The 12,500-nt window shown below is 41.8% G+C and overlaps 1 protein-coding gene across 6 annotated transcripts in view; it reads right to left on the reverse strand.

Moving 5' to 3' along the window:
* Positions 1 to 12,500, reverse strand: part of LOC138038452 (uncharacterized) — a 67,562-nt gene that overhangs the window by 1,013 nt on the left and 54,049 nt on the right. For all 6 annotated transcript variants that reach the window (XM_068884328.1, XM_068884336.1, XM_068884351.1 and 3 more), the window contains 8 exons: positions 12,160 to 12,333; positions 11,250 to 11,345; positions 10,542 to 10,637; positions 8,670 to 8,762; positions 6,747 to 6,842; positions 3,918 to 4,013; positions 1,777 to 1,877; positions 1 to 723 (listed from right to left, as the gene is read on the reverse strand). The exon at positions 1 to 723 is cut by the window's left edge and continues 1,013 nt beyond it. In XM_068884328.1, coding sequence (XP_068740429.1) covers positions 703 to 723; positions 1,777 to 1,877; positions 3,918 to 4,013; positions 6,747 to 6,842; positions 8,670 to 8,762; positions 10,542 to 10,637; positions 11,250 to 11,345; positions 12,160 to 12,333 — 773 coding nt within the window. In that variant the 3' untranslated portion in view covers positions 1 to 702. The remainder of the gene's footprint in view (positions 724 to 1,776; positions 1,878 to 3,917; positions 4,014 to 6,746; positions 6,843 to 8,669; positions 8,763 to 10,541; positions 10,638 to 11,249; positions 11,346 to 12,159; positions 12,334 to 12,500) is intronic.

The raw sequence follows: 12,500 nt of genomic DNA on the forward strand, positions 1-12,500 counted from the left end.
AAGCAACCTTTGCCCTATTTAGAGGCACTTCCTATCGTTCTTTACACAAGCATTTCTCAGTCTCATGTCACGAACACAAATATACCATTATCGACAAGTACTTTCACATTTTCACTCATTCTTTGAATTTTGACTATCCAAAATGTAGCATAATTTTCTAAAAATTCTCCTTGACACTGCACGCCAAAACATCTGATAAGTATACTTATTTTGTAGGAGCAAAACGTTTTCAAAAGGCTTGGAGCATTTAACAAGTTCCACTAAGCTCAATCAATTGAAAGAATACATCAAAAGGTCGTACTTAACAGTTCTTGCGTTTGCACTCTTCTCACTTGAAAATAAAAGCACTTACATATAGTGCGAAACGCGAGAAAAAGAAGTGTTAATTGTTGGACATCATTAAAAACCCACTCAGGCTGCGCAGGTGTCCACGTGGTATCCAAAATAACGTAGTAGGGAGGTCAATAATTAAAAGTTGGTGCTATCTTTAAACATACTTTGACATGCACATATCATGCAGTAATGGATGTTGCGAAGTTCAACATGGTGTAACGGTGGGGCATTTCGATTGCAAAAATAAATTAAGCTGGAAAATAGCTGATTTTTCCTGAAGACTTGGACTGAATTCACCGACTGGATCCCGGGTGATAATTGTCCACCATTCTCCATAACTCACTCTGTCCACTCGTGTCAGTACTACCTCTACAATTTACGACCATTCACCTGAAACGAGAGAGATTATGGCTAACTTACTTCCTTATTTCGCGTCTTCGATGCGACGTTCAGTTATTTCAAGGTCATGTCTTTCTTAAATCATTGTCAACAATTTCCGTAAATGATTGCAAAACAGAAATAAGGTTCAAATTTCGCTTTTTGCTGCGAATGTGTAGATCACCGAGCGCGGTTGCCGTCAGAACCCCTCTTTATTCCCCGTAATCACTCAATTATCATATCATATCATATATCTTTATTTACCCTCGGATTTTAGAGTAGCTTGGTGTAGCTAATATCTCCGAGCATTTACCCTCCCAACCATGATACAACACAGAAGACAGACCACAACACCGGGAACTACATGCCCTAGTCTTTGCGACAAGTGTGCGGGTTTTTTTACGTCCCACAGGATTATGAACATTGAAGAGTTGTGAGACGGAACCTTCGTTTTATCGTCCTTATCGGAGAAGACTAGAGAGTCTAACCATTTGCAGATGTAATTACAAAGGCAGCACTTTCTCCTCAGTTATTTAAAGACCTGAGTGTTGGTCCAGCCGGAGTTGAACTCACGACCTCCCGCGTGACAGCCCGGTGCTCAACCAACTGAGCCACCGGTGTGTCGTCTATACTGGCGAATAACAAATGCACCCTTACTTCTTGTGCAGGGTTGAAGAGCTGGCCTCGGTTGTTCAAAAGGTGGATAACGCTATCCACCAGATCAATCACTATCCAGCGGATAAAAAAAAAAAAAAAAACCAAAACCAATTGAGTTATCCAGTGGATAGTGATTCATTCAGTGGATAGCTATCCACCCTTCGCCGGAACAACTGGGGCCTGGGGCCAGTTTCTCGAAAGTCCCTAAACTTCGGGTGTCACAATTCTCTCTGTATCTCAAGAACGGAGAGGATTTTTAAAATCGTCAAACTTCACAGTCAGTTTGCTTTTTGTTACCTTGAAAACATGTTAAAAGATCGGCTTTCTTGAACAGCGGTTGACAGGTTTACAAATAACTTTTCGGGACTTTCGAGAAACGGCCCTTGGACATACTAACTTAATACTCACCACCCCAAACTGACAATAGTATCCAGTATATTCCCGGGCACAAACGCAGATGTTACGTCTTATACAAGTGCCACCATTTTGACAGTCTGGGAAACAGCGAGCTACAGCACAAAAGAAAATAATGATTGGTCGGACTTGCTCCACGAGCACTTAACTCAACTGTCTCAACTGTTTTTCTCTCTCTCTCTCTCTCTCTGGGGTAAATTTCTCAATTTACTGAGTTATGATTCAGGCCAAAGTCAAGCAGAGGCGCTTGGCTTTTCACGGTCGTAAGCTCTTAAGTCTCTAGGATTCGTAGAGCATGACAATCATTTTGAAAAGATAAAGCCAGAAAGTGAAACCTTAGCATTGCAGAAGTTGAAAATTAGATATTTGGTACCCTCCAAATCGCACATGAGAAACGTAGCGACCGACCTTCGAGGTTTACTGAAAATGTTTCAAATGGTGTCTAAAGCCTGCAAAGCGTGCACAACGCATCTTTTCATTCCGATTTAGTTTAAATTCTTTTCATCCACAAACACAGCCTGTCTTGAATTAAAGTTTTTCGGGTAAACATCTCTCAAGGGTGATTTAAATAAGAGTGTTTCTCCATCAATAGCCCTTTTCACGGTTAGTTTTTCTCATTTGCATTACAATATAATGTAGCATCAAGAGAAAATGAGGGGACAGAGACGGAGGCTCAGGGCGTTGGCCGGGATATGTCATGTCCACGAAAGTTATTTTTAGACGAGCGGAAGTCTTTGTTCTAGGGGAAGTCTGTCTTCCGAGACGTCCGCATGCAGTCTTGCCTCGCTCTTAGGTTCTTAGTGAAAAGAGACAATGACGGCGCCCGTGGAAGGCTGATGAATATTTATTTTCTTTCAAGCATCGGATCGAGGTAGGCCAGCATGCGGACGTCTCGGAAGACTTCCTCTGGTCTAAAAATAACTTTCGTGGACATGACATATCCCAAGGGCTGGACCGGGAGCCTCCTTCTCTGTCCCCTCATTTTCTCTTGGTAGCATGTATGTGAGGCAATTTCGGGCTATTTTGTAGTTTTAACCCGAAATTGCCTCGCACCCACGTTAGACTACATTGTAATGCAAAGGAGATAAACTAACCGTGAAAAGGGCTGTTGGCGGTCTTGCCCAAGCACAGTCACAAATGGACTTATTTTAAGAGACACTTTACGCGCGAAAACAAACAAAGGGCCGCCGCTTTAACCAATCAGGAGAAGCCATGTTTTTTTCAGGGACATGGCAACTTATTTTCGCGGGAACGGGTATTCTAAAAATAGACTCATATGAGACTGTGCAGGTTTTCAGGAGCGCTAAAAACAACTTGTTTTACTCATTTTCAAAATGGCGAAAAAGTGGCTATCAACCGCTAAAACACGCATGTAGAGTAACATAAAACTAGATATGAAAGTTACGAAAAACAAATCATTAAATGTGAAATCGAGTCATAAAAATGTCGGATAGTTTGTTATCGGATAGTTTGTTATCAGTCAGTTTCTTTGTTTCTTTGTTTCTTTCTTTGCTTCTTTCTTTCAGAGCAACATTATTGCCAATGCAAATTTTCCCTTTCTTTCAAAACTTGGCTCTCACTCGTATGATTTCAGACCGAATTGGACTCCACTCAGTCCTATTACGATTTCTTATTACACCAGTTACGATTACACGAGTTTAGAGTTTGGATTTCTGGCCACTATACTCATTCGTAGCAATCGACATCCTTCAATTGCTACAAGTGTGAACAGTGGTTGAGGTCACACTTCAGAGAACCCCCCCCCCCCCGGGGGGGGAGGGGGGCTCCAATATAAAAAGGGGAGGGTGCTCGTCGTCTCGTCGCTTAGCTAGGGGTGTAAATTTCGGATTTTGGTCTCACTTAGGGTAATCTGGGAAAAACGCAATCATATGTAGCTGTGAAGGTCTCCTTTGGGGTTTAATTTAAAATTTCCGACGAGCATCCATCACCTTTTTTTATGGGAGTCCACGGGAGAAAAACACAGTGTAACAGTGGTGTCAACTCTTTGGTGTTTTGAATCCCTAGGGAACACTGAACAACAGAACTTGATTTAACACTGGTATTAACTCCCTCTGAATGCGACAGCAACCAATATGAATTTTTAGAACGGGCGATGTTAGAATTGCAAATCTTACCTTTCTCGCAGCTTTTTCCATGCCATCCGTAATGACACGTGCATTTATCGGGTTCATAACACTGACCACCGTTCAGGCATGGCTGTCTACACACAGCTACAACAGAAAGAATTGCAATATATGTTTTCAAAACCTCATTTGCCGGAGCCTACAGTTTTTGAACCGTCTCCCTTTGAGAGTAGGGTGTTTAAGAAACCACGACGTCTACGGCGACGAAAACGTCACTTCAAACTATAAGTTTTAGCTATTCTAAGTATTTCATGATTATTCCATCTTGTTTATATTATACAATATTGGCGAAGTGTCCTATAACTGGATTGGTACGGACGGATTTGAAGTAAAGAGTGAGACTGAAAGATTCACTGTAGTTTGTCCACGTTGTCGCCAAACCTTAAATTTAGTCATTTCACGTAATAGTTTTGACGAATACGGGAGAGTAATGTTCAAAAAAGCGTGCCGCACGATCATTTTGGTTCTTTTAACCAATAATATTACTGCTTTTTGGCGTTGTCGTTGCCGTAGCTAGCCATCGCCGTTTCTTAAACTCCCTATTTTAAGCAAGGGCAACGACGACGGCTACAGGCTCGTTTTCACTACCGACGGAGTCGGAGTCGTAGTCGGAGTTATAGTCGGAGTCATAAGCTCGACGGAATCGGAGTCGGAAGAATCAGAACGTTCCCATTTTCTTCCGACTCCGCTTATGACTCCGTCGCTTATGATCCAGTGAAAACTAAATTGTCGGAGTCGGAAGCAGAAGCGGAAGAACCAACCAATCACAATGCTTGGAATCGAGCATTGCGATTGGTTTATTCTTCCACTTCTGCTTCCGACTGCGACAATGCAGTTTTTACTGGATCATAAGCGACGGAGTCATAAGCGGAATCGGTGTTCTGCTTCCGACTACGATAGTTTGAATGATTTTCACTAGATCGTATCGCTCCGCGCTTCTGATTACGACTCCGACTCCGACTCCGTCGCTAGTGAAAACCAGCGTTACCAGAGCATTACCTAGAAATACGATTTACCGTTATTGTAATAATTTTGCCATTACTCTCAGTCGTTGGGCATGGAAAGTGTGCATGTACATTCCAGGAATACAATTGGTATGAACGGTGTAAACGTTTGAATAGAAAATTGAAAGCTCGTGTCCATCTCAAACTCATTTCACGTCGATTTCAGGACGAGAAGAGCGAGGAAATGTACCAAAATGTGACACGCACGTGCCGGGCACGCAGAGCTGTTGTGTTTGCTCATTAGAGCCCCCGCTAAACGTTTCAATATTGGTTGCGGCCAAACTTGAGAGAAACATAGTGTAACACTGGTGTTGACACTCACCTCTCTGGTTTTTTGAATGCCTAGGGGAACACTAAACAACAGAACTTGATTTAACACTAATGTTAACTCCCTAATGCTTCCGCAACTATCGTCAGAAGAACACGTCCTTTTTTGGTCTCCCGGGACAATATGGCCGCCGTGCGACAAGGGCGAATTGTCGCCCTTGCTTATGCCCCCTGCTATAACTCAAACTGGCCTTGCCAGTTGTCCACCGGCTCTGATGTTTTACAAAGTGAAAGCAAGTTCTCTCTTCCTAAAACAACCTCAAACCTCATTTTGTGTTTCCAGTGCATCAGGCAATTGAAATCCCTTTGCCCAATGACCCTGGTCGCACAGCTATTTTGTTAATTCCCCCCACCCTCCCCCCATTCCCACGGACGACACATCGTTAAATGTGTGTTAAATCCAGGCATTGGCCGCTGTGTCCCAGGGGTCGGGGAGTTGCCGTTTCAAATGATTGATGTACATAACTCTTCTGAACCCTAACATACGATATATTCATGATTAAATTTAATTAAAATGTATATATAGAGCATCATACTCCACTAACTGTCCATGGAGCTTTACGATACTACGTAACTCTATTACAAATCAAATGTGTCGTTGAAGAAAATAAGCCTTCAGCTTAGTTTTAAATCCGGTTACTGGTGATGAATGCCTAATATCAAATGGTAATTTGTCCAAAGCTTCGGTCCAACTTCAGAGTGTGCCTATGGTATTAGACGTTTTTCGTAAATATAAAAAAAGAATACTAATGAACAATGACATAAATGATGTGTCCATCTGGCCCCAGTTGTTGAAAGGATGGCCATAACTTTATTCAGTGGCTAAGTCGCTAGCCACGGTGTAAAATATCATTCGCGTTTAACACTGTCAAAAGTTTTCAAACATCCCTTTACTTAGATTTGCTTAGAGCGTGCATAGTTGACAATTATTCTACGGGGATGCGCTGGATATGAAGTGATACATAACTCGCGCGCCGAGTTGGTTATAATCATTTTATATCCAGCAAGCTCGAGGAGAATAAGTGTTTTATTAAAAATTTCAAGATCAACAACTGTTCTTTGGTGTTCCGGGGGGCAGCATTGTCGACTAAAGCATAGATTTCTGCCTCGGTCAATTCCGGTCCAAAACGGCTATTGTTGGTCATTTTTTCTATGACCAGCAAAAATGCTTTCAGCTCGCTTTATTGCTGACGCATTCCTTGACCATATTAGGTACAGCAGGTATATGAACTGATAGCCTGCGTCCGGCGAGCCAATGAAAATGCTGGAAATCTGATATCCGTAGTTCAGTTTTTCATAATCACAGTTATACGCGAGCCTCGGTTGTTCAAACTGATGTGGATAACGCTATACACCGGATAAATCATTATTCAACGGATGCACACCAACAAAACCGATTGATTTATCCAGTGGATAGCACTATCCACCCTTCGAAAACTGGGGCCTGGGGCCTGGGGCCTGGCTATCAACAACTTGGGAAAACATCTACCTTGTAGGCACTGATTTCCAGTGAAACCTTTCGCGCAACGACAATTGTTCGGTCCGACACACACTCCACCATTACGACATGGAGGACTACAGGAGGCTGAAAACGAAAAGCGAAAGAACAGACAAAATTGATAAGATGAAATCGGGTATAATTCACAATTAGGAGTGGAAATGACTAGAGCGTTTCTGTATCATTTTGCGGTCTGGCCCCAGCACAGTCACAAATGGACTAATTTTTAGATACACTTTAGGCGCGAAAGCAAACAAAGGGCCGCCACTTTAACCAATCAGGAGGAACCACGTCACGTGTGACTGTTTCTGCCATGTTTTTTCCCCTGGGACATAACAAGTTATTTTCGCGGGAACGGTATTCTAAAAATAGACTCATTTGTGACTGTGGGGAGCCCACTTATGCCATAAGAACACTCTTATCTAGTTCATTCTTGTCAAGACCGTACTGCGCGCAAGTACACTAATGCGTTTCTTTGTGACGAAACTACAGCAATAGAAATTACTGCCAAAAAAATTGTAGACCCAAAAAAAGTAAGAAGCCTTGGCGTGCACGTTTTAAGGCCCATATTCACCCAAGTCTTTGGGCTTCGTGGCTGAATTTCGTGTAACACGAAATTATCCTAATAGCTGACGTGTTGTTTCCCGCGTGATTCGCCTGAGTGCATTCAACCAATCAGATCACGCAATTGGACAAGCCTTCATTTGAAAACAAAAAAAACCCCAAAAAACAACCGCAATGACTTCTGGGTGAATGTGGGCCTTTGAGATCACTTGAGTAACTTTTGTCAATGCCAAGGGTGAGAATTAATTATTGATTATTATTAATTGTGGTTTTGATTACTTAAGCTGTAAATGCATATCTGGTTTTGTGCGAAAATCTATATAAGAGAAGGGAATGCGAGCTAAGTAAGAGAGGTATTACGAGGTAACCCTCATACTTGGCCCAATTCCAGTCTTTAAGTCCCGTTCATTAGCGGTAGGCTTAAAGTTCTTGACGTGGAAAGCTTCAAGGAACCTGTAATTATGACCAATTGAGATTGGAAGCAATTATCTCATAGCTGTTGTGAACTCTAATTGAGCCGAAATATTGTAAGCTTCAACCATCTTGTAATAAAGGCCTGGGCAAACAGCCTCAACATCCTTTGGATTTTTTTGAACAGCGATATTGAAACAGTTTGCCCACCACCCCCTTTCCACCGTGTTGAAACATGTTGAATCGAAGTTGAATCGATGTTGAATGAGTTTAAAAGCGTTTAAACTTTGCTGCAACAACCATTCAACTTTTCTTTTGTTATCGCAAATGTTGAATGAAGTTGAGGCCGTTCGCCCTCCCCCCTCCTCCCTCTTTCAGCATTGTTGAGTATGCGCATGCGCACTAATCGGTATCTTAACGACGTATCCATAGTAATAACAACGGCTGCAGCCTGGGATTGATGTTGAATCAAATGTTAAATGAAGTTGAAGTCGTTTGCCCCCCTCCCCCCCCCCCCCCCCCACTCTTTCAACGTTGGTTGGTATGCACGTGCGCACTAATCGGTCTCTCAATGACGTATCATGATCGTATCCATAGTAACAGCCGCAGCTGCACCCTGGAACTGAATCCAAGGCCGCTCGTGAAGCTTTATTGAATCAACTGTTGATGACCACCCCAGCAGTCAACAATCAACATCGTTAAACAAAATCGAACAGATGTGCAAGCAAATGTTGAAGCCCTTTGGTTTCTACATGATATCAATTCTCGGCTTTGCTTTTTTCATTTTGTACGCTCCTAGTTATGGAGTTCTTACAAGGGGTAAAGTACCAGATGAAGTGAACAGGATCAATAACAACAACAACAACAACAACAACAACACGAAATGGAAATCGATTAAAGAAAATTGACATTTTCCAACATGAATTGTTTGATACTCACGTCTACAGTAAGGCGCAAGGAACCCACGCGGACAATGACAGACATTTGGACGAACACATCTGCCGCCATACTGGCAAGGCGGACTGCATAATACTGCGAAAAGGAAAAGCAGAAGTTGAACAATACAATACCATGTATACTTAATTGACCACTCCACATAGGGGCTCTTCAAGGCCAATGAAACACGATCAACGAAACGATAGAACTCAACAACAACAACAACAACAACAACTGTTAATAATCCCAGCTGGCGGGAGGAAAACCAGTCGGTTATTTAGAAGTGCGGCCGAAAAGTTGAACCATGGACTACCAGGAACAAATTCAATGAGAGTTCAGAACGAGTCTTAAAGCCATGAACCCCGGATCTCATAGCAAGCATCCTAACCACTGGGTCGCACTGCTGCCTTTTAAGGACGGTGCCTACTATTGTTATTGTGCATACGTTCTGCGCATCTCCAGATACTCAGATTTCCTATCGCCGATGCTTACTAATACAGAGATATTTTCGGGCGGTTTAAAACTATCCGGAGAAAGTAGATCTTAGTAAGTACTCTTGGTACCCAAAAAGAAAATTGGGGGTAACCATGCATGTTTGAGAGATAATTACTATGAAGCTTCAATTTTGGAAAGAACGCCATACATTGCTTTGTATTTTAAAGCTTTTTACAAATATTATTCATGAATTATCTTTGAAAAATGTGTAACCCCAATTTTCTTTTTGGATTTCAATAAGATCTACATTTCCTGCATAATCACACACCGGGGCAAAAATATCTTTAATTAGTAGGCACCGTCCTTAACGAACATAATTACAAAAATAAAGCAGATGTCTATAAGAAAGCAATCAAGTTGTTGACCATGTGCTCATCGACGATGTTTTTTGGCAGCACGGAGTTTGTTCTAAAACAAATGGAGTTCATCATTTTTTACTTCAGTGTTGTGTTACACCAGGAATGAGTCACCTGCTGACCAGAAAACCGGTTTAATTAACCCTTCGACTCCCAAAAGTGATTGATGTACATTTTCTCCTCACAAGTTCACTATATTATTAAGCAGACTGGTGAGGAGAATAAAGAAATTTATCCCCAGGTTTCGTTTGTCTGGACATCATCAAATTCCCATAACTGACATAAAAGTAATGTATGGCAGTCAGTAAGGAGAATTTACATTCAGTTCTTGGGAGTAAAGGGTAAACTGTTGATGTACATAAAAGATCCCCCGACGCCGCTGTGAGAAATGAACTCAGTGGCGATTGATAGAGGCTTCCGAAAAGTACAGATTCTTCCGATAAGGAACAACAATTTGTTTATTTTGTAAAGAGACTCACTCTAGGGAAGATATCGTTGACGTCACCTATTGTCATTAATGTGCCAACCAGAGTCTAATTGGCAATCGAAACAAAGGGTCTTTTGTTCCTGTGGTTGGCACATTTGAATAACAAAAGCAACGTTTGCAAAATGATATTTTTCCTATATGAAAAACATGTTTGAACTGCGAAAAAAATGTTTTAGATCGCGTTCAAACCTGCATTTTTCAGGTTTCCCTCAAGTTACAGCTTAAGTAACGTTCCTAACTACGATCACCTAAAAATGTTAAATTGGTTTCTACTCATCTTAATTGACACCAGACTTCGCTGTCAGAAGACTTTGATCACCTCGGAAAATGAATGCCGTAATAGGCCATTTCCAAGCTTCATGTGCCAAGTTTTTGTAACAGTAATTAGCTCTAATTTTCTTAAGTAATTTTCTTAAGTAAATTTTCTTAAGTAAGTTTTCTTAAGAAAAACTTTGCACTTAGACTCGCTTTGAAGAGGACACAGACATGAACACGAAAATCGCTTATTGCCTTTGCGTCACCTCTACGTCAACTCACCTTTCTCACAAAGTGTACCACCGTATCCCGGCGGACAACTGCATTTGTAAGGTGCCACACAGGTACCGCCATTTTGACAATGAATTTTACATTCGACTGCAAAAGAAAATTGTCAAGTAAGAGATCACAGGACGACCTTAAGTTGTTCTAAACCGAACTGCGAGATATTAGAGAGATTTAGCAACACGTGTACGTGAAACGTGAACGGCAAAAGTGACCATGTGATCATGATTTTCCCGCCATTTTTCGGGTTTGCCGGTTGCCGCTATCCGTTTGTACGTGAAAGTAGGCATTTTCGCGTTTGCCGTAGAGGTGGAATTTTCTTCTCGTGTTTCTTGTACATAACAAGTTGTTTGCGGGAAAGAAAAACCCAAAACCATTTTCCAGTAAGTCAAACCCATGAAGAGGCTAAGGGGGTCAAACAGATACCTTTGCCATTTGCACGTAGTCATCCTGACTACTTTAACGCCCCAAAGATGAGGAAAACGAAAGATCACGTCGTTTACCCATTGACGTAAAAGCGATCATAAAACTCGCTCACGACAAAACGATAGCATGGGGTTGGAACATTATTTCACGAGTCAAGCCCCGACCTTCCTCTCTGAAGTCTGACAACGGCCCAGCCAGCACATCAAAAACACCAATCTATGCGCATTTTTTTCAAACGCACTGCACTCGGATGCCTACTAATGCTACGTTATGGCATACCTTTCTCACATGCGTCACCACTGTAACCAGGCTGGCACTGACATTGGTTACGACTGAGACAAAATCCTCCGTTCAAGCACGGTCGATCACATTGGGCTGAAAGATTCACAACAGTAGCAACCATCACACGAAGTACGAGTGCGACAACCAATATGAGTTTTTCATCTCTTGAGCATGATTCGACTTCTGAACTTAATGCGCATGTGCAGAACAGAAAACTTGTACTTAACCTAGTAAACATGTATACATGAAGTATGACTCGTAGTCATATTAATCCTCCAATATTAAGATCGTTTGTGTTAAACCAAGGGATCCTCTAACGCAAAACGTTCATGCTGCAAAATCCCGTTGTCTTCGTCTGACTTCGTATAGCAACTTGAAAACGAGACCCTCGAACATGATCGAAATTTGAGCACTAAAAACAGATTTAAATACTCATGATTTTTGTCGCTTCTTAATTATGTGTCGTACGTTTTAGAGCAAATACAGTAAGGCTGTTTCAGGCCTGGTCATCACTACTGATTACCAGGATTGGTGTTGGCGACTTGTTCATCCCCCCCTCCCCCAATTTTATGCTACACAAACTGATCAGGTCATTGATTCCCGAAACGCAGTGTCTCGGAACAAGCTAGCATTTGTTTAGAAGTAGCTATAACAATTTTCTACGAAAACTAAAGAACAGAATTATTGACTCTGCTGTCCTTGTTGTCTTCTGGATATGCTTGCCTTGGCATTCCCTTCCTACAGGCTTTTTTCGTCTACTACTTAAAATCCTACATTATCACGATGATGTCGGTTCCAGTTCAATCCTGAAAATTTTCATTACTTCCATCGATGATCTCACAAACAAACCACAAAGTACAATTCTTCAGGAGATAATTGAAAATGAACACTGTCGGCCTTTTCATACCGGGACAATCCTGTAGATAACAGCCTTTGACCTGTTCACTCTGTAGCGCTTTGAGGCATTCTTCTCTCGGTTCGTCGGAGTAACTAGTTTTCAGGTCACACAGCTTCACTCGTTTTCTCTTTCCTAACCCGCAAGTGTGAGAGCATAAAGACCATTCAGACCACGAGATCTCAACTGCGAAGTGAAACGCACGGCCGGTGAGTAATTACGCATTTTAAAGTAATTTTACCCATTCTAAAAGTTATTCTAAAAGTTACGCTCTGGGACATCTAAAACAAAGAAAATTCAAATTAAGTTGCTTTGTGTTAGATGCCCCACTGCGCAATTTGCTCTCCAGAATG

The sequence above is a fragment of the Montipora capricornis genome, chromosome 1 (assembly GCF_036669925.1).
Source record: "Montipora capricornis isolate CH-2021 chromosome 1, ASM3666992v2, whole genome shotgun sequence".
NCBI classification, from domain to species: domain Eukaryota; kingdom Metazoa; phylum Cnidaria; class Anthozoa; order Scleractinia; family Acroporidae; genus Montipora; species Montipora capricornis.